Source organism: Equus caballus, chromosome 22, assembly GCF_041296265.1.
Source record: "Equus caballus isolate H_3958 breed thoroughbred chromosome 22, TB-T2T, whole genome shotgun sequence".
In the NCBI taxonomy this organism is placed as follows: domain Eukaryota; kingdom Metazoa; phylum Chordata; class Mammalia; order Perissodactyla; family Equidae; genus Equus; species Equus caballus.
Genome location: NC_091705.1, coordinates 22,243,480 through 22,265,180, shown reverse-complemented (window position 1 = coordinate 22,265,180; position 21,701 = coordinate 22,243,480). Strand labels below are relative to the sequence as shown.

Here is a 21,701-nt window from a genome sequence, read left to right as displayed (position 1 = left end):
GAGACCTCCTCTCTGTTTTGATGTTTAGTATGATTCTATGTGGTCAGAGAACATACTCTCTATGATTTCAGTTCTTTTTAATTTGTGAGGTTTGCTTTTTGACTCAGGATGTGGCTCTTTTTAAAACACCAGATTTTTAGGAACTCTAGAATCCTGCCCACTCTGACCTCAGTCTGCCTCAGCACCTCAGCTAGTGCTCACATTGCTTATTTCTCTCAGGTAGAGAAAAGAAGCCCAGAGCAGCCTTCTGAGGGCCCCCGAGTTAGTGACAAAACTGGGCCTGAGCCCCCAGAACCCTGCCTATCTGAACCAGGAACCTGATTCATCCTCCCCACAGAGCCTTGGCCTTCCATGACCCTTCCCATGACATGTGATGAACACACAATGAGGCTAAGGGTGGGGTGGGTGTGGGTGGGGCTGATACAGAGGAGTGGCCAGTGCAGGCCCTGTGCCCCTATACCCTCACTTCTTTCTAATGGGGTGGTGAATGAGGAGGGGCAACTCAGATGCCTAAGAAGCTTAGGCCCAAATCTCGGAGACAACCCCGGGCTGTTGCCCCCCTCACGCAGGTCCGCCGGGCGGCCCATTCCCACCCTTGCAAACCTCCCAAGCGCAACGGCAAGAGCGGTCAGAGTCGCCGCCGCCAAAATACCGTAAACACAGTTGCCAGCCAGCTGCAAGCAGTTGACGCCTCGTCTGCTTCCTGCAGGACCTACAAGAACAGTGAGGATCTTCGGTCTCGAATTGTGTCTGGAATCATCACACCTATCCATGAACACTGGGAAAAGGCTAGTGTAAGCAGTGCCCACCGGGAGTTTCCCCCTGCCACTGCCAGAGAGGTGGACCCACTGCAGATTCACCCACAGCACCCACACACCAGCCGGCAGCCTCCCTGGTGAGTACAGAGGCCCAGCTGGGCAACCTATGCTTCTGCCGGAGGATTGCAGTCATGACCATCCTGCCTCTTGACCTCCTCTCTCGCCCCCAAGATTATTGGCTTTTTAAGTGTGTATCCCCTCTTCTCCCCTTTGCCCTACTTTTTCACATCTTGTGTCTGCTGGACCTGTGCCTTGCAAGTTTTTGACGAGTTTTCTCTTCAGCACTGTTTCCCTGTCGGTTCAGGGATTCTTAGGGCTTGGCGCCCACTCTTGAGGCACGCACTGTCCCTTTAGCATGGGAGACAGGTGAGTGAATAAGAGTGGTAACTGCCGGTACAGAGGTTAGTGCAGAGATCCTTCCTGGGTAGCCTGGGAGAGCTTCTTGGAGGAGGAGCTGCGTCTTCACGGGGAAGAGGAGAAGTATTCCTTGAGCTCCTTTTCACATGTCTGAATTATTTCTTAACATTTCTTTCAGGGGGAAGGTTGTTCCAGGCTGAGAGAGCAACAGGCCAGAGGCATCAAGGTCTGAAAGCCTGGGACTGTTCCTGAAGTTAGGCTAGAGAAAGAATTCATGTCTGGGCTCGTAGGATGTAACAGCTGTGGAGGATGGGACTAGACTTTCAAAAGCCCCTCATACGAAGTACATGCATCTCTCCCTGGGTAGCTGGAAACCACTGAAGGATTCTGATGAGGGCAGTAGTGCCTTTGACTAAAGAGCCCGGTGGGTTGGGGGGCAGAAGGCAGAAGGGACAGAGCCTTGTCACTCTTGCATCCCATGTCAAGGAGAGAGCAGTTAGGATCACAGGTGTCCGAGGTTGATCAGCTGGGTTCACACCCTAACCTTGTAGCTTTACGTCTCATTGAGCACATTTAACCTCTCAGAGCCTCGGTTTCCTCATCTGCACCTTGGGAATTATAATGTCTGTCTCAGAGATTTCTTAGGGTTGACTGTGATGATGGATGTCACGTGTTGAGTTTATTTCTCAGAATATAGTAGATGTTAAGTAAACATTCAGCAGATCCCATTCAGGTAGTAGGCATAGATGAAAACAAGACTGAAGGTAGAGGGTCTCCCAAAAGAGAGAACCTTGTTTTATTTTTTTAAATACGTAGCCTTTTCCCTCCAGGAGAGGATTTAGTGTGGTAGAGCTGCTTAGGTGTGAGAATATCAACCCAGAGGGTGTGTTGGGCGACTGTCTTTAGGCCCAGGCCCTTTATGGACATCGTTTGCGTTATCAACATTGGCCTCATTTATCGAGAATAGGAGTAACTGCCTTTTCTTGGCTGTCCACCATGTGTTGATCCCTGAACAAGATGCTTTCATTTATGGTTGCTCATCTTCCAGACAGCCCTACAAGATGATCAGTGGCATCTCTACAGGGGGAGGAAATAGTGGATAGGGAGGTAGCGTAACTTCCCAGAGTTATCTCTCTGGGAGGGTGAAGACTGGGGTTTACCCCTGTCCAGGTCTGATCAGAAGCTTATGCTTTCCCCAATGCACCCTTCAGTTTTAGCTCAAGTAATAATCAATTTGTGTACAAGCTCAGTGTAGTGAGTACACACTGATAATGGAGAAAAATCCATCTGCTGTTCACCTCTCAGTTAGGTCTTTCTCAAGCAAGCCTCTCTCCCAGGACTAGGACATGAACGGGATGAGATGGTTGGCAGAGGAGGTGGAATGTTTAGCAGGCCTTTGTCAGCCACTAGCGAGCTGACAGCCTGTCAGGTCTTCCCTCTGTAGTCACCTCGCCTCCCTCCACCCCCACTCCTTGCAAGCCCCCTTCCTGTGTCAGCACAGATGTCTAAAACAACACCAATTCCTTTAGCCCCCACTACCGCCATGTTGCTGGGCAACGAGGCACTCACACTTCCACCTTTTCGTTTTTCCCTCAATGCTTGATTTGGGGGTGAGGCTGTAGGGCAGGAAGAAGGGAAAGAGCAGCACAGCAATGGGCCCATCTGGCTGCTGGGGCGTTAATTACCCCAACCCTGAGCTTAGCTTGTGCTGGAGTAGTAAGGAGCAGCCTCTGCCCCTTCCCACAAGACACAGTCCTGCGTCTCACCCCTTGCCTTCCACACCCCCATCTTGCCTGTCCCACACCTGGAAACCTCCAGATGCAAACCGAAGTTGGGATGTGCGCCTCAGTGCATAAAGAGATTTGCTTTCCTAAGCGTGTGGTGACGTGTGTCCAGAGCTTATTCAGAGTACTGGGTCTGCTGATTTGATACTGGATGCTTCTAGGTTTTGGGTATAGATGGAGAGGGTATTCCATTGTGATGGAGAATTGAGGGTGAAAAGTAGGTCTGTCCTACTCCTGAGATCTCTAGGGAAGAATTAACTGAAAACAGCCCATCTGTAAGGGAAGTTTTTTTCATCTAAGCCTGACTTTTTTTTGTGGTTGTCATTACAATTCTAACCCATTTCCCTTTCCTCCATCTGTCCTCAGTCAGGAGACTGTATGCCCCAAATCCTGTTCCTTGTTTTGCAAAACCAGTTTTTCCTATGCTTAACCAGCTTTGCTAAAAATAAATCCTCGGATATAAAGCTCTTATTTATGTCATTCAAAATTCATTTTCAATCCCAATCAGTCTGGATGTGTATTTTTTAAATGCTATCAATATTTTGTGATTTACATTTTCTTTTTGAAATTTAACCATTCATTTACTAAAGTGCTGAACATATGTTTTTTAATGTCTGATATTTTATTTTACTGATATGCCTAACCTCCATGGCGTATTTCAAGCCTGTCCAGTTTTTCATTTTAAATAGTACACTATGAACAATCTATATAAATTTTTCTTTTACTTCCTTGAGTTATATTTCCTATGGTGACAGATCTCAAACTTTTTGGTCTCAGGAACCCTCTTGCACTCTCAAAAATTAATGAGGAACTCAAAGAGCTCTTGTTTGTTTGGGTTATATCTATCAATATTTATCGTGTTAGAAATTACAGCTGAAAAATTTTTTAAATGCACATTTATTCATATGTTTAAAAATAGCAGTAAACTCATGTGTTAACATAGATAACAAATTTTATGAAAGTAACTATATTGTCAAAGCAAAAAACTTAGTGAAAAGAGCGATATTGTTGTATGTTGCTGCAAATCTCTCTAATATCTGGCATACAAGACAGCTGGATTCTTGTTTCTGCTTCTGCATTTAGTCTCCAGGTGATAATGTTGTTTTTGTTGAAGCCTTAACACAAGTAGGTTGTTGGAAAAGAGAGGGGTAGTTTAATAATCTTTTCAAATAATCATGGATATTCTGCGTTATAGTAGTCCCTCCTTATCTGCAATTTCCCTTTCCGTGGTTTCAGTTACCTGTGGTCAACCTCAGTCCGAAAATGTTAAATGGAAAATTCCAAAATAAACAATTCATTAGTTTTAAAATGTACACCATTCTGAGAAGCATGATAAAATTTCGGCCATCCCACGCCATCCTGCCCAGGACATGAATCATCCCTTTATCCAGCATGTCCACGCTGGGTGTTCCACCCGCCTGTTAGTCACTTAGTAGTCATCTCTGTTATCAGATTGTGGCAGTATCACAGTGCTTGTGTTCAAGTAACCTTTATTTTACTTAATAATGTCCGCAGAGCATAAGAGTAGTGATGCTGGCAATTTGGGTATGCCAAAGAGAAGCCCTAAACTGCTTCCTTTAAGTGAAAAGGCAAAAAGTTCTTGACTTAATAAGGAAAGGAAAAAAAATCACATTCTGAGGTTACTAGGAGCTTCAATAACTTTTATTACAATATGTGGTCATATTGTTCTATTTTATTATTAGTTGTTAATCTGTTACTGTGCCTCGTTTATAAATTAAACTTTATTGTAGGTATGTACATATAGGAAAAAACATAGTATATATATGGTTTGGCACTGTCTGTGTTTTCAGGATCCGCTAGGGCTCCTGGAAGGTATCCCCTGTGGATAAGGGGGGACCTCTGTATACCAAAATTTGACAGGTGATGGTTTCTTTAAGGGTTAGTGGCAATGTAGAATCTGAATCCGTATCAGTGCATTATTACGTTAAAACCAACTGGTCTATCATGCCTTTGAATGGGTCATTTTTTACCCATGCATGATATTGGAAAATCATGTCTTGGTCATTTGGAAAATATTCACTGAGGTGTACAGATGTGCCTAACATTGACACATTTTCTTACACAATATCAAAAAATCACAGTCATTGGTATCACGGATCTCATCAGCATTAGCACTGAGAAGCCATCAAGCTAGCGGTAAACACAAATTTCCAAATTGCTAATTTTCATTTGAAAGCTTGAATTTTATCATTGGCAACATATACTGTCAGTTGTTTTCCTTGAAGTAACAGGCTCACATTGTTTTTGAGAAAATGTCTACTGTGTAACCAAGTCTGAATAACCATGGTTTGTCTGTCAGTCATTCTTTCAAATAAAAATGTTTTTCATGAAAAAATGGCTACTGCAGCTAGCAATTTAAACAACTGCAGAAGAGCTTTTCTTTCAGACAGCCATTGTATTTCTGTATGCAAAGGAAATGTTTTATGCTATTTTCCATTGCATCACACAGAACATTAAAAGAAGTGGACTCAATTGCTATTTTAGAACACTTGGTAATTTTTGCTACTTCATCAGGACATTCTAAAGCAAACTGGATGTGTGTGGGGGGGTTGGCGAGGGAGGAGACAGGTCCTGCTGGTTTAGTGCCACCACTTTGATTCCTGCCAAGGCGTCAGCAGTTCCACTCACCATTGGTTCTGCACCATCAGTGAAAATAGCAGTCAGCACTGTGAAAAAAGCAGATAGCTTCCAACGTGAAATAGTTTTGACCTCCTGGACCCCCTGAAATGAGTGTCTCAGGGGTCCCCAAGGGCTCCATGGACCACATTTTGAATCTTCTTTTTTTTCATGTCTACAAGCCATTTGGATTTCCTCTTTTGTGAAGAGTCTGTTCAAGTCTCTTGCTCATTTTTCTATTGGGTTATCTTGTCTTTTTATGATTTGTAGGCATTGCTTATATATTGTGGATTTAACTCCTTTGTCGGACATACGTACTATAAATATCTTCCCTCTGTAGCTTGCCTTTTCACTCTGTTAATGATGGGGTTTTTTAATTAACATCTTCTTAATATTTTATGTAATCTAGCTTATCAATGCTTTCCCTTTATGTTTGGTGCTTTTTTGATCTGTTTGAGAAATCTTTGCCCTACCCCGAGATCATGGAGAATTTCTCATGTATTTTTTTCTAGAAGCTTTGTTGTTTTACCTTTTATTTAGTTATACAATCCATTTGAAATTAATTTGTATGTGTAGTGTGAGATATATTCATATTTTACCATTTTGATAGCCAGTTGATCCAGCACCATATTTTGAAAAGAATTATCCTCTACCTGTGCCACCTTAGTAATTAAATTTTTGTTTTTCATCACTTGTGAAACTGTTATTTCCTATTAAAATTTGCCCTCATTCTTTTCTTGGAGCCAAATAATCTTAATCTGTTTGATTTTTTTTTACCGTGGAGGCATGGTTAGTTCAATAATATTTATATACTGTTTATTGAGTGCCAAGTATTTCAGACAACATGCTAGGCATTTCATCCACATGCTCTTATTAAATCCTCTCCACCCCGTGAGATCAGGAAGAGCTATCCCCGTTTTACAAGTAAGGAAACTGCGGTTCATGTATAATAATGAACGTGATGATAAACCAGTAAGAAGCAGAACTTGTGTTATAATACTAGAATACTGGATACCACTTGTTGAATTCTTTATCATGTACCAGGTGTTACGCTTTTATAAACATTCTCATTTAATCTGTCTAACAACCCTGAGAAACAGGTACTATTGTCTGTATACAGGAGAGAAAGCTAGGGCTTAGAGGTTTCGTGACTTGCCCAGCTCACACAGCTGTTAAATGGGAAAGCCGGAATTTGAATGTGGGTCTTACTCTGAAGCCTTTGCTTTTATCCTGTGTGCAGTTTCTTATCCCCAAGCGGTCTGTTTAAGTGTCCATTATGTGTGAAGCACTGCACTCGGCACTGGGAGTAGATGATGAGGTGTCGTCCCAACCTTCACGGAGTTCACAGTCGATTAGGGCTGATTGCCCTTTTCATTCCAGGTCCTAAGTGTTTTTAAAGCAACGGCAGAAGTATGTCTGAGGTCTGCTGAAGCACAGAGAAGGGTGGTTCTTCTGAAGGCTCACGTGGGACAGGGTAGAAGGAAAGGCTTCACAGAGATAATGCCTGATGAGCTAAATTTTAAAGGACTGATACAAATTCAGTGGTTTTGGGGGTAATTGGCATTTATGACAAGGAACAGTGGGTCCAAATGGGGTTATGAAGTCATCTCGTGTGGTGGAGAGCAGGGGGGTTATGTTTCACTTGTGCTGGCCTCTGAGGGGAGAACAGGTGAATGTGAGCACCACGTCACAAGGGGCCTTATGTACAAGGAGCTGGATTTGATTCTGGGGTGATAGGAGCCGTCAAAATGTTTTGGGTATAAAGTGATCTGGTTGGGACCCCTTTAGCCACTGACTTTTTTCTCTCCATGAATCCCAGTTAGATTGTGATAACTAACATGGTTAATAGTTGTTGAGCCCTTACTGTGTGCCAAGCACTTACATTAAGTGTGTAATCTCTTAATCCTCATAACAAGAGAAGAAAGTAGGTGCTACTGTTATCCCCATTTTATAGAAAAGAAAACTGAGGCACAGAGAGGTTAATTAACTTGCCCAAAGCAGCATGGCTTATAAATATTGGAATAGGATTCAGCCTTTAGTATTTCCTCCTTTTGACACATTTATCAGCAATTGCTTCAAAAGAAACTGTGTTGGCTTAGATTGTTCCAAGAACAAAGAGGAAGCTGGTGTGGGTGGAGCACAGTAAACCGGTGGGGTAGAGATAGGAGGTGACCCTGTAGGGGTAAGCACGGACCAGTTCATCTAGAGCCTTGGGGTCAAGATCAGGAGCAGTGGGAAGCCACTGGGTGTGTTTAACAACAGAGGGGCTTCATGTTGTTTACATTTTTTAATCCCTCTGGCTCCTTTGTAGAGAGTGGAGTCTAGAGGGACAGGAACGGAAACAGAAGACCACGTAAGGGTCTGACACAGGCACTCAGGCAAGCAGTAATGGTGGTAGGTGCTGACAGACTGGGGAGATGATCTGCGGCGTATTGGGAAGTATACCTGACAGGACTTGCTGATGGGTTGGCTTAAAGGAGGGAAGAAAAATCAAGGATGATGCAAGGGTTTTTTTAGCCTAAGTCATTTCTAATTTTGGGCTACCATCGCTAACGCGTCAGGGAATGTTTTATGCAACTTAGAGCACATCTCTGAATATTTCCTTAGCATGCATTCCTGAGTATAGAGTTACTACATTAAGGACTAAGCCTCTTTTTAAAGATTTTGATACATATTTCCCAGTTCCCCTCCTAGACAGTTGTATTAGTTGGCATTCCCACTCTATTTTGATGTCATTTCCCTTGCCATTGCTGGAGTTAGTTTCCTTTTTCTTTTAAATTGTTTAGAAAAGCATCATCCCCATAACATTGTAAGTTAACTGAACCCAAATTCAGTGCCTTGTTGTTATAAGGCTGAGGTCCCCAGTCCTCACTGGCCGTTGGCTGGGGGCCTCTCTCTTAGCTCCTCCTGCCTTTCTTCTCACATGGCCTTCTCCATCTTCAAAGCTAGCAGCAGTGTCAGGTCCTCAAGTCCTTCCTGTGCTTCCAGTCTTCCCTTTTGCCTTCTCTTCTGCCTCCAACCAGAGAAACTTCTCAGCTTTTAAGGGCTGTGTGGTTAGCCCACCCAGATGATCTCCCCCTTTCAAAGTCAGTCGTGCCATAGAACATGCAACAATCACAGGAGTGATTTCCCATCATTTATGGGTTCTGGGGATTTAGGGGTTTGGAATATTGAAAGGGGGCCATTTCTAGAAGGTTTCCCTACCTCACAGTCTACCCTCTCGCCTCCCAAATGCAATATACATGCCCCCTTCCCCAAGATTCACAGGAGTCTCATGCCATTACTGCATCAGCTCAGTCTAAAATCTTACCGAAATCTCATCAGCTTGAAGGACCCAAATTTCACCCTCTAAATAGCACGATTCAGTGAGCACAACTCCTTTCTATCTATTGACCAGAGAAACAGGTTGTATGTTCCCATCATACAGTGGTGGGACAGGCAGAAGATAGCAGTTATTGATTTCTAGCATAGAAGAAACTGTGTGCACAAAAGTTATTAATTACAGCAGCAGTTATAGTTATCCACACCAGAAGCAATACCAGTACCTACAGTAGAAGATTAAGTAAATTTTAAAAATTTTCTTCACTTGAATGAATATTACTTGGCTATTAAAAAATTTAATATCAAAGGCCAACAACTTGGGAAATATGGGACATAGTGGAGGAAAACACTGGGATCTAAAATTATACTTGTAATGTTACAATTATATGAAAACATGCTGATAAAAGAGGACTAGGAAAGACCAGGACAAATCATTGTTAAAATAAGGTTATGGTCACATTTTTCTTAGAATTTTTTAGTGTAATTTATGCATATCTTTTCTCTTTTTCTCTCTTTTAAAAATCTGTTCACTTAGTCAAAATGCAGTATTTCCCAACCATTCTCAGTCCCTGATTCACCTTTGAATTCATAGAACATCCTCGGGGTGGGAAGAGGGAAGGTTTGGTGCTCTGCTTGTTCTGAGCACTCTAACTGGTGCTGTACATGTACGTGTACCCACACTTCTTGTCTACACTCAGCAGCATCTCCAATTCCCCAGTCCTGGATTTCCACACTTGGCAGAACAAGGTAAATAAACCCAGATCACAAAAGTTCACCAGCTTGAACTTGTACCCTGACCAGGAAGTAGCCTAACTCTTTGTGCTTCCCAGACTAGCAAAGTCAGATCACCTGGGAGATCGTGGAAAATGCACAATCTCAGATTCCACCCTTGATCTTTTGAGTTGGAACCTGCATTTTAGCAAGATCCCCTCCCAATTCATGTGCACATTACAGTTTGAGCAGAACTGACCTAGATGGTTCAGACAACACTGTGAAAACCCACTCAGGGATTAGGGTCTGGAAATCTTCAGGTCATTGCTGCTTGGTGCTCTGTGAAACCACAGCGGGCACCCCTAGAGAAGTTTGATGTGCAGATTAAAAGCTTCATGTTCACAGCCGGCAGTCACCTCTGGGTGCAGACCAGCAGTTATGTTAAAGGCAGCCATATTAATGTTCTGCCTTGGATCAGAGCCTGGGTTTAGAAGGTTCTGGTTCTGGAGTAAACACACTCCATCCTGACTTTTCCACTGACTGCAGCTGCACAGAATGCATGGAGTGGCTATTTGAGGACTCTGAAAAGTAGTAGCAGGTAGATTGGGGAGGAAGACCAGAGTTTGAAGTACCACCAAAGTGGCAGTGAATTCACCATTGTCCCCGTTCAGTATCCTCTAGTCTAAACTCAAAGCCCAGGATGAGGCAGTGGACGTCAGCATGAACAGAGAGCACTCCAGGAGAGCCCTCCCATTCTGACTGGAGAGGGAGAAAGGAGTCTACTAATGCACGTCCCCGTTCAGTATCCTCTAGTCTAAACTCAAACCCCAGGATGAGACAGTGGACGTCAGCATGAACAGAGAGCACTCCAGGAGAGCCCTCCCATTCTGACTGGAGAGGCGGGAAGGGGTCTACTAACGCCCAGGGGGACCAGAAAAATTTCCTGTGTCTCTTCTTCCTCTTCTCCACTTTTTTTGCTCCCCAGCCTGTGGCAGTCCACAAACACCTAAAACTGGGGGAGAAGAACCTTCCTTTCCAGTAAGAAGACTTGTCTCAAGAGTATAGGGTGAACCATTCTTGTGTTTTTTCCTCTTTGTCCTCCCATCACTTTACACAGGCATGTGGACACAGGCATAGTCAGGGGAAGTGCATGGCAGAGCACGATAAATAAAGCCCCAGCTTTCTGGCCAGAGGACCAAATAAGGAACCCCAAGGAACTGAAAAGTACCAAGGAGGTCACAGAAAGGGAGAATCTCAGAAAGCAACTCCATAAAGTTGTTTATGGACTCCTGGCCTTACCTGCAAACTATACGTAAGTGGATCTGATCCTAGACAGCATACCAAAGACTTTGAGAACAGAACTACGAGATAAAATAGCCTACTCCTGGGTCTCAGAGTGACCACTGGGTAGCACGTACATGGTACAGCACTGAATAACACTGCAAAAACTTTGAAAACAGTACTGACATTGAAACTAGAACTTGGAGCCCAAACCCAGCTGGGTTGACTGCCTGCTAAAAGAAAAATATTGGGATTCTCCCAAAGCCTCATAACAAAATTTTCAAAATGTCTGGAATACAATCCAAGATTACTAGGCATACAAAGAATGAAGAAAATTTCAACTCAGAAAAAGACAGTCCATAGATAGAATACTAAGATGACAGAGATGTTGGAATTGTCTGACAAAGACATAAAGCAGCTATAACAAAAATGCTCCAAGAAGTGAGGGCAAACAGTCTTGAAATTAATGGAATGATAGAAAGTCTCGGCAAAGAAATAGAAGATATAAAAAAGAACCAAATGGAAATTTTAGAACTGAAAAATACAATGATCAAAATAACCTCACTGAATGAATGAGTATCAGAATGGAGATAACAGAAGAAAGAGTTAATGAACTTGAAGATAGATAATAGAAATTATCCTGTCTGAACAACAGAGAGAAAAAAGATTTAAAAATAAACAGTTTCAGGGACCTGTGGGACAATTATAAAAGGTCTAACATTGGGGCCATCAGAGTCTTAGGAGAGAAGAAAGAGTGCAGTACAGAAAAATTACTTGAAGAAAATAGCCAAAAGCTTCTCAGATTTGGCAAAAGACATAAACCCACAGATTCAAAAAGCAAATCATAAATAGGATAAACCCAAAGAGGTTCATGCCCAGATGTATAATCAAACTGCTGAAAACTAAAAATGAAGAAAAAAATGATGAAAGCAGCTAGAGATAAACAACACATTGCTTATAGAGGAATAAGAATTTGGACGATTGTGTATTTCCCATCAGACACTGTGGAGACCAGGAAGAAGTAGACCAAGGTTCTTAACATATGGAGAAAAAAGAATTGTCAACCCAGAATTCTATATCCAGTGAATATTTCACCTTTCTTTTCAAAGCATATTAAGATATTCTTAGTGAAAGGAAACTAAGGGAATTCATAGTCAACAGATCTTCTCAAAAGGAATTGCTAAAGGAAGTTCATCGGACAGAAGGGAAACGAGACCAGATGGAAAATTAGAGCATCAGGAAGAGCATTAGAAATGACAAATACCTGAATGAATATAATAGACTGTTTTTCTCTTGAATTTTCTAAAATATGTTTTACAACTGAAAGCAAAAATTATAACATCTCAATGTATGTAGATGTAATATGTGACAAGTGTGACGTCAAGGGAGGATAATAAGACCTATGTATGCTGCTGAGGTTTCTACCTTCCCCTTTAAATGGCAACATACTTTTTCCAAGTAGACTGAAAAGGTAAGTGTGTATATTGTAATTCCTCGAGCAACCACTGAAAAAAGCACAAAGAGGTCTATTGAAAAACACTAATTCAAACTGAATTTTCAGAAAAGAGGAAACAAATGGAAAACAGAAGGAACAATTGGAAAAACAATAATAAAATGGTAGATCTAAATCTCAACGTATCATATTAAATCACATTAAATATAAATGGCCTCAACACACCAATAAAAAGAGCATGGGTTTTGAAGTTGGGCAGACCTGGTCTGAAATCTCTCTTGGCCACTTACTGCCTATGTGGCCTTGTGCAAGAAACCTTGCTTCTTGAACCTCAGTTTCCTCATCTATCTTTAAAATAGGAATAAAAATCATACATACTCAGAGGGCTGCTGCAAAGATGAAATAAGATAATATATGTAAGGAGCTCAGCACATCCATCTGTTAAGAAAGTAAGGGAGATATGTGTTTGCTCATATGTGCAGTGTATTGGAAGGACGTTCAAGAAATGGTGCTGTTAGTTGTCTGTGGGAAGACCTGGTAGGCTTGGAGACAGCGGTGAGAGGGAGATTTTTTTTACTTTTACAGGTCCACCGTCTCCTATCTACAATTCTGAAATCAGAAGAGCTCTGAAAACGAAGTTTCTTTTCATAAGAATGGTGCCAAGCCTTATTTGGTAGCAAAACCTGACCTAAAGTGGCATGAAGCTCCTTATATGTTCATTTATCTCACTTACTTGTGAATACTCATTCATTTTGCAGAAGTATTAGGGTATTGGTTACAGAGTGCTGCTTGGGAGTGTCAGTGTATGTTAGGTGTACCCTTCTGACCTTTCTAAAATATGAAAAAGTCTGAATTCTAAAACACATCTAGCCTGAGATTATAGACCTGTATATCCTTTTTTATCCTTTAATTTTGAAACTGGTGAATGCATTACCTTATTTAGTAAATAAAATTTTAGAAATTAATCTTTTAAAAACTAAATTTAGCACAGGCCTGACACCAAGCAAGCTGTTGGTAAATGGTGGCTGCTTTTATTCCATTCTTCGAGCCTTTCTTGTCAACAAATCTGTTCATGTCCGCACTACATTTTACCATCATGGCAGACCCTGTGAGTGTTACAACTTAGATTTACATCTTAAAAGACTGAGGTTCAGAGGTTTCTGACAGACCTCTGCCAGCCAGCTAAGCTAATCGCCATCCAGAGTCCGAGGCCCATCTTCTGACTCCCAGTCCTGAGGCCTTTCCAGTGCACCAGACCTCGGCCATTAGAATGGCATTGGCTGGATTTGTGTGCCCAAGAGAGGCTTGTTTTTATGGAAGAGGAGAGGGGAACCCCTGAGGAGGAAGTTGTGTGTGGTCAGGATCACCCTCAAATCCCTTTTGGAGTTGGGACATACTGTCCAGTGGGCCCAGCCTGGCCATTTTGCCTACAGGGTTAGTTACAGCTCTCTTTCCTTCACTTGATTACCAGCGGAAGTTGTAGGGGCTTGATTTTGGAGACCACGTACAAAAATTAGCATTATTTTTAATCCCCAGGACCTCAGCACATCCGGGACTGAGGCTGTTTTAAAATGGATTCTGAGCATGTACATATTGAGTTCACAGAAGTGTGCCTGTGTTACAGTGCAACTGTGTTGAGTGTGAGCCTAAAGGATATGCTGTGACACTTTCAAGTACACAAACTGTTGGGGCCGGCCTCCCAGCTGCCTTTCTAGCCTCCATTGTTCTCCATTTCTTCTCCCCTCCCCACCCTCTGTGGCCCAGGAGAGAAAAATAGAGACAGCCACGTGGTCCAGGAGCCATCCAGGCTCTGTTCTCGCAGGCGTTTTTATAGCCTCTAGAATCCCCTTCTCTTTGCTGCTCTGTGGGGATAGGTAAGATGCTCACTGCCCTCTGGCACCATCTGGTCTGTCCAGTGAGGCAGAATGTTGGAGGCCACTGGAAACTTTGAGTACCAGCTCCATGGACCGTGTCTTGGGAACACTAACCTAGGTCAGGAAAAATTTTTTCCCTTGGAAACCTAGCCACGTCCACCTAAATCACAATATCCTTTCCAGCCCGTTAGGTAGAACTGACCGGAGAAGCACCTACTTTTGGATTTTTTCCCAGTTCTTTAATGAATGGCTTCTTACCTGTAAGCTTAGGTTAGCTGCTGTTTACAAGGCTGTCCTGAAGTCTGGCAGGAACTCGCGGTGCCCCCGAACTGGCAGGTTTGTACTGCGCGCTGGGGCTCCAAGCAGATGCCAAAGCGCACTTTTTCAAATACTCAGTCTTGTTTTATTATATCCATATCCATGTGCTTTATAGAGAAAGCCGGGAGACTATAAAGAAGAAACTCACCACCCAGGAAAAACTGTCACTGTTTATATTTTCAGTATGCTGCTGTCTAATTTTATTTATGCATACACGCCCACACACACATTTTTCACAGCTGATTTCCTAGGCTATTGATAATCCCCTTTTCCCCTACAGTTAACACTAGAGCATAAGCATTTTTCCACATTATTTTAAAGCATTCTAAGAACATTGTTTCCATGTCTGCATTTAGGGATGTACCATAATGTGTCTAACTGGTCCCCATTTAGGCCAGTCCAGTTCCCTTGATTCAAGTCTTTATGGTGATATTTTAATTTGAATTCTGTATTCTTTCCTTAAAATAGAAACGTTAAGTTATTGAATCTAAGGAATATAAAGATATATAAGACTCTTGGCAAGATAGACATAGTTTGTGTATATATATTAGATAATATAAAATTGCTCTCCAGAAAGCATAGTCATTTATGGTCCTAGCACATGCATTCTCAATGAAGACAGAAATTGGTCCTTGGTGGGTGGTGAAAAGAATCTTAGAGATTATAATGGTTTGTGACCCTCCAGTGGGCTCTGGTGCATACACAGGGACACAGTAGCTGTGGTATTAAAGTCCCATTTAGGGGCCATAATGAATGGAAGGTTGAGAAACACTGTTCTGGCTGCGTGAGCACCCGTCTCATTCCACCCTTGGACGCTTTTAAATCAGCTTTTGATTTTGGGTTTTAGAATAATTTTTTTTTAACTTTTTTCTTTTGCTGAGGAAGATTAACATCCACTGCCAATCTTCCTCTTTGTAAGTAAGCCACTGCCACAGCATGGCTACTGACAGACAAGTGGTGTATGTCCATGCCCGGGAACTGAACCTGGGCCACTGAAGCTGAGCGCTACCAATCTTTACCACTAGGCCATCAGAGCTGGCCCTAGAATAATATTTTTCTGATCTAAAAGTTCTTGGTTCTTTATACAAAGTTTAGGAACTTGAAAAAGGTGTAAATAAAATAAATTTCATCTGGAGGTTACCACTGTTAATATTTTATCTTTCTACAGATAAAATTTGTACAGAGATTGGGATTTTCCATGTTTTTAACTTTGTGTTTAGCTCTGTTCACGTAATTGCCATTGTAATGTTATTAGTGTTAGTGTGTGCTAAGGACCACTCTGAAATAGCCCTTGGGTTATGGTCTCATGCAGAGATTTCCCCTGTCCCCATCCCTGGGAGCCCAGGCGCCCGGCTGCTCTGGGACTGTCGGTAATTGTCCCTTGTTTGTTTCAGGTGTGATCCCCTGGGCCCGTTTGCTGTCGGGGGAGAGGACCTAGACCCCTTTGGGTGAGTATTGCTGGGGCAGTGGCAGCAACGTAACTTGCTCTTGTGGCTTTCAGCCCCAGCTCATCGTCTAATTTTAGAGCTTTTCGTCAGTCTTCCTTTGGGTTGAAGGAGGCAGTTGTTGCTGAGCAGCTTAGAAAGAATTGCCACTTCTGCTCTGCCTTGCCCAGGGCAGCGCAGGAGAGTTCTCAGTGTTGGAGAGGGGCTGAGCAAGCCCAGCGGGTAACTCGTCTGTCGTTTTCTGGCCCCCTTTACCCTGCTGGAGGACAGTAGCCCTCCCTTGGATGGAAGGATACCGTGGGGTTTATCAGGTGCAGACTGCAGTGCACTCATTGGGCTACACACTTCAGGGCAGTTCAGGGCTATGAAGAGGTCACCTCTCTTGATAAGAGGAGTCTCTGATCTCCATTAGACACTGTGTGACTCTTGTCATGCACCCAACAAAGTTATTGCAGCCTCCGCTGTACACTGTCTTCTCTGAATGATTCAGAATAGAGTTCAACCTCTGTTGCAAGGTGACTCCAAGTTAAGCATCTCATTTTTAGGCAGTGGGCAATTCACCGAAGCCTGCAGTTAAGCTTGAACAGAAACCTCAAAGTTTGGGGAGCATCAGCTCATTCATCCTAGTTTGAGCCGTGAGGTCAGGTCTGTGGAACTCCATGAGGGACAGATGCTGTCAGGAGCCAGACTTGGGCAGGCCACAGGCAGTCATAGATTGCCCCGGGGTCCTTTAAGAAAGTAAAGCAAAGAAGCGAGCAGTATGAATTGTCTGACTGCTGTTAGTTGTTAGATCTAAAGTAGTGCCCTGCAGAGCCATGTGGTGGTTCTGCGTTGACCTTGACAAGTTCTGGCACCTGTTCTCGATTAGCTGTCCCCTGTGGGTGTGGGTCATGGCAGAGATCTCAGTTTTACAGTCTCAGGGAGCATGTAGAGCTGAAAGTGCAGGGCATGTGTGCCAAGAAAGGTACTCTTTGTGTTCTTGCCCTTGCCCACTTCCTGCTGGCACTCAGGCACCCAACCACACGTGTCTGCTTGATTCACCCAGAGTAGATATCTTAGTCATTCTTAGTCCATTCTTGCCTCCTTCACCTCTTCAGCAGCTCCTTGCAACACCTGCTTACCCATCGTTCCTTCTTGCCTCAGGTGTCGGAGAGGTGGCATGATTGTGGATCCCCTGAGATCCGGCTTCCCAAGAGCGATTATCGACCCCTCGTCGGGGCTCCCAAACCGGCTTCCTCCAGGCGCTGTGCCCCCAGGAGCACGCTTTGACCCCTTTGGACCCATTGGGACCAGCCCGTCTGGGTAGGTGTTCACGCAGGGCTGCTGAGAAGTAGGACCTGCTGGCAGCTCAGCTCAGTGTCACAGAAACGAAGATGTCTGACACTAGGTGCAGAGTTGGCACTAGCTCCATCCCCTGCTGCCAGGAGAGCGGAGCCTCCTCCAGGCCCCTGCCTGATGCCTCTCCGGAGCCTTCCAGGAGCACCCCCTTCCTCAGTGCCTCCCTCCCCCCAGCTCCCCTCAGGGAGGACTCAGGGGAGGAGTTGCTGCTCACACTGCTCACTGGAGTTTTAGTGTGTGTCGGGAATTCATTGGATCCTACATCAACACTCGTGGGTAGATATTACTATCCACATTTAACAGATGCAGAAATCGAGGCCCTGAAAGGTGAAGTAACTTATCCAAGATGGAGGATCAGGATGCAAGCCCAGGCGGTCTGGCTCTAGAGCACACGCTCTTAAACTCATGAACCACCATGTGATTCTGGAGGCAGGCTCCCTCAGCTCAGGCCCAGTCTGCCTGTGTGCCCCCGGCCTCACATCGCTCCAACTCACCAACCCCTCTTTCCATTCCAGACCTAACCCAGACCATCTCCCCCCGCCGGGCTACGATGACATGTACCTGTGAAGGCCTCAAGAATGTAACATCCCAGCCTTCCCTCCACTCTCCTGGAGCTGCCACCACTGGTCCCATCAGCAACCGTGTTCTTGTGGGCCGGGGGCAAGGGACTCTGCCCATGTGTTTGCAGGCCATCTGGGATTGCCTCCCCACCCCCTCTCAGAGCCAAGACGCCTGCTGCAGCTCTCCACCTGGCTGTATATAGGTCCCAAAGAGAAATCAGTGTGTCTCTTTTGCCACCAGCTCCTCCCCACTTCCCAAGGGAGACTCCGGCAACATATGCCCTCGGCCCGATGCAGTCCCACCTGCAGCGCTATAAGAACAGAACGCATTTTGGATGTTATTATTGAGAACCAAATGTCAATACAAAAATCATGTTGCCGGTCTCCCACTCTTCTTTACTGCACAGCTCCTTCCAGTTATGAGACTTGAGAGTTTGAGTCTTTGTGGGGTTAAATGACTCTTTTCCTCCCCAGGGTTCAATCTTGCCTCTCGAGCACCTTCCCTTCATAAATTGCCCTTGCTCCTGACATCGCTAAGATGGGTCCCAGTCCGGCTGTGTGGATGAAAATGAGTGACTGGAAACTCCATAGCCACAAGGATGATTTTCGCAAGAGCAGGCACATTGCAGAAAGACTGCATCATTCTGAAAAGGGCAGAATCCTCCAGTTCTGCCTGTCTCAGCCAGTCCTCTGGGTCTGTCTGTGCCTGGGCAATGGCAGCCTATAAACAGGAGTAAACAGAACAGACCTGAGGGCTAATCTCATTTTGGCCACTAACTTACTGAGTGACCCTAAGTCCTGTCCCCTCCCCGGGCCTTTGTGCCCTGCTGTGAAATCTGAGGTGCCTTTCCTACCTAGAATTCTGACGTCTGCTTCTGTGTATGGTGACCCCTAGGAACTGGTGCAAAAGGAAGACAATGAAGGTTCAAGGCTTTGTGTGGTGCTTACCAACAAAGTCTGTAACTCTCTGCCTCTCATCCCCTTTGGGGCCCAGACAGGAGTATAGGAGCATGGGCTCCATCTGAGTTTGGTGCTGAACTTCAGGAGGAGCAGGGAGCCCAGCCTCTGGAAGCCAGTGACTGGGGTAGATGGAGGAGCTAGTGAAGCAAGAAACAACCCAGGAAGGCCTTTCACCCCCAGGGAGCCCCGCCTCTGGAAGCCTGTGCCCTCCACTCAGGCCCACCTGACTTTAGTGTTCTCCGGATCCTTTTCAGCCCGAGGCCTGACAGACATGGTCAGTGATGAAGCCCTGTGTTGGAGTGGAAAGAACACCGTAGAGCACCAGGCTCAGAGGCAAGAGATCAAGGCACTAGTCACTTTCGTTCCACAAGTAGCATTTCAGCCATGGGTGCGTCCTTTCACTTCGTAGTTCCTTGGGTTCCTTCCCCCAAACTAGGACATTTGTCTGTGTGCAGAGGGCCACTAGAGCCTTCCTGAGATGTCTGCTAATCCTCTGTAGCCTGGGATTGCCTGTCTGCCCTGCCTGAGAGTGGGTTAGTGGTAAGCTAAACTGGCACCTGTGCCCAGGGTCAATCCAGGGTCGGGGCTGTGCCTGGGTGGGGAGGCCAGCATGAGCGAGCCCCCTGGGCATTTCTGGCAGACCCCACCTCAAGCAGTGATTAGTAAAAGACCACGTTGAAGCCTTTAGAACATCTCCGCTCTGGGGAAAGACCCAGAGGTCAGGCAGAGCTACAAATGCAACCATTAATCGTGGTCTTCTTCCTTAAGGGCTGGCAAGTGGGCGGAACGTTTGTGTTTTGAAATCGGACCATATCTGCTACCAAAAGGACTTGGGGCAATTTGCTCATGAAAGCATCCTTTACTGTAAGAGGAAGCATTTAAAGGAACATCAGACCAGAGACCACTAGACAATCAGGGAAGGGAGATAACTTTTAGGACCCTGAGTCAAGGAAAAGACAAGACTGAAACAATAAATTTGCCACTTAGATTTTCTAGTAGCAAAGATTGAAAGGATAGTCACAGACATAATTTTGTCTTCTGAAAACAGAAACTCTAGTGATTCATCTGCAGAATCAGCCATTTTCTGAGTAGGTCTCCTTGCATCCAGGACAGTGAGCAACACAGACAGTGTCTTAGGTGTTCTGTGGGGGGAAGGGAATGAGGCCGTTAGGAACTTCCAAGTCAGGCTGTCGTGCTTGTGGTCTGGGCCGCCTCCCTCCTTCCAGCCATCACCAAGTAATCACCAGCGGCAAATGGGAATAGTTCAGGTTTTGTGGAACCTGAAAAGTTGGAGCCTTAACAATAAATATCAGCACTTAATAACCTGTTCCTATTTTTTTTTTTTTATAAAGATTTTATTTTTTTCCTTTTTCTCCCCAAAGCCCCCCGGTACATAGTTGTATATTCTTTGTTGTGGGTCCTTCTAGTTGTGGCATGTGGGATGCTGCCTCAGCGTGGTTTGATGAGCAGTGTCATGTCCCCGCCCAGGATTCGAACCAACGAAACACTGGGCTGCCTGCAGCGGAGCGCGCGAACTTAACCGCTCGGCCACGGGGCCAGCCCCAAACCTGTTCCTATTTTTGTAAATAACAGCTTTATTGAGATATACTTCACAGAATCATAAAAGTCATCCTTTTTAAAGTGTGCAATTCAGTGGTTTTTAGTATATTCACAGTGTCGTGCGTCCATCACCATATCTAATTCCTGAACATTCTTACCGCCCCAAAAGGAAACCTCATACCCATTGACAGTCGCTCCCCATTCCCCCCCATCCTATCCCCAGGCAACCACTAGTCTATTTTCTATCTAAATATTTGCCTATTCTGGACAATTCTCATAAGTGGAATCACACAATATGTGGCTTTTTGTGTCTGGCCTCTTTCATTTAAGGTTTTCAAGGTTCATCTGTATTGGAGTATGTGTCAGTACCTTATTCCTTTTTATGACTGAATAATGATCCATTGTATGGATATATACCACGTTTTCTTTAACCATTTATCAGTTGAGGGACAGTTAGGTTGTTTCTACTTTTTGGCTATTATGAATAATGCTGCTGTGAACATTTGTGTACAAGTTTTTGTGTGGACATATGTTTTAGTTCTCTTAGGTATGCACCTTGGAGTGGAATTGCTGGATCATACGGTAATTGTGTTTAACTTTTTGAGGAACTGCCAGACTGTTTTCCAACGTGGTGGTACCGTGTTACATTCCCACCAGCAGGGTATGAGGGTTCCAATTTCTCCACATTATTGCCAATACGTGGTAGTGTTCTTACAGATAGCCATCTTAATAGGTGTGAAGTGGCATCTCACTGTGGTTTTGTCCTCTGTTTTTTTAAAAAAAAAAGAATTTTGACCTAGGCCAAGCAAGGCATAGACCAAAGACAGTCACCCCTGGGGAGCAGACCATGGCTTTGGATGAGCATGGCTGGGGAGCCACAGAGGAGCTGGGTTTGACCTTGGGGGAAGGTCCTGGGCTGGATATGGTGTAGAGCAGGTCCTGTCTATAGGGAGGTTCCCATGACCTTTCCAGGTCTAGTGAGATTCATGGCATCACTTTTGCCTGGCTTGAAATTTCTTTGTTCATCCAGTGCCTTACAAGTAAAATAAAGGTCTGGTTCCAAATCCTTGTCCTTTGGTGAAGTGCCGTAAACCACTTGTACCATCTCTGGCAGCTCCTACATCCCCACCTTCTCCTTGCCTTATCTCCTTCCCAATTCTTAGAGCTGGCTGTGTTTTTCATTGCATCTGTCTACTCAGTCTGTCAGCCTCCATAGTGAAGTCATGAGTCTCTTGAGACCCCGAGTCCAAGAATGTATTATGGTCAGGTCAGTACCTGTTGACA

At 44.4% G+C, this 21,701-nt stretch overlaps 1 protein-coding gene across 2 annotated transcripts in view; it reads left to right on the top strand.

Annotated features, from left to right (window-relative positions):
- PSMF1 (proteasome inhibitor subunit 1) overlaps nucleotides 1–21,481 on the top strand; it is a 41,087-nt gene extending 19,606 nt beyond the window's left edge. Inside the window, exons 5-8 of one of the 2 annotated variants that reach the window (XM_005604538.4) lie at nucleotides 710–895; nucleotides 15,949–16,002; nucleotides 17,143–17,301; nucleotides 19,112–21,481. In XM_005604538.4, the coding sequence (XP_005604595.2) occupies nucleotides 710–895; nucleotides 15,949–16,002; nucleotides 17,143–17,301; nucleotides 19,112–19,139 (427 nt within the window). In that variant the 3' untranslated portion in view covers nucleotides 19,140–21,481. Of the gene's footprint in view, nucleotides 1–709; nucleotides 896–15,948; nucleotides 16,003–17,142; nucleotides 17,302–17,852; nucleotides 18,282–19,111 lie in introns of those variants that run through there. The other variant, XM_001498911.7, reaches the window with a different exon arrangement.
- Nucleotides 21,482–21,701: the final 220 nt, after the last annotated feature.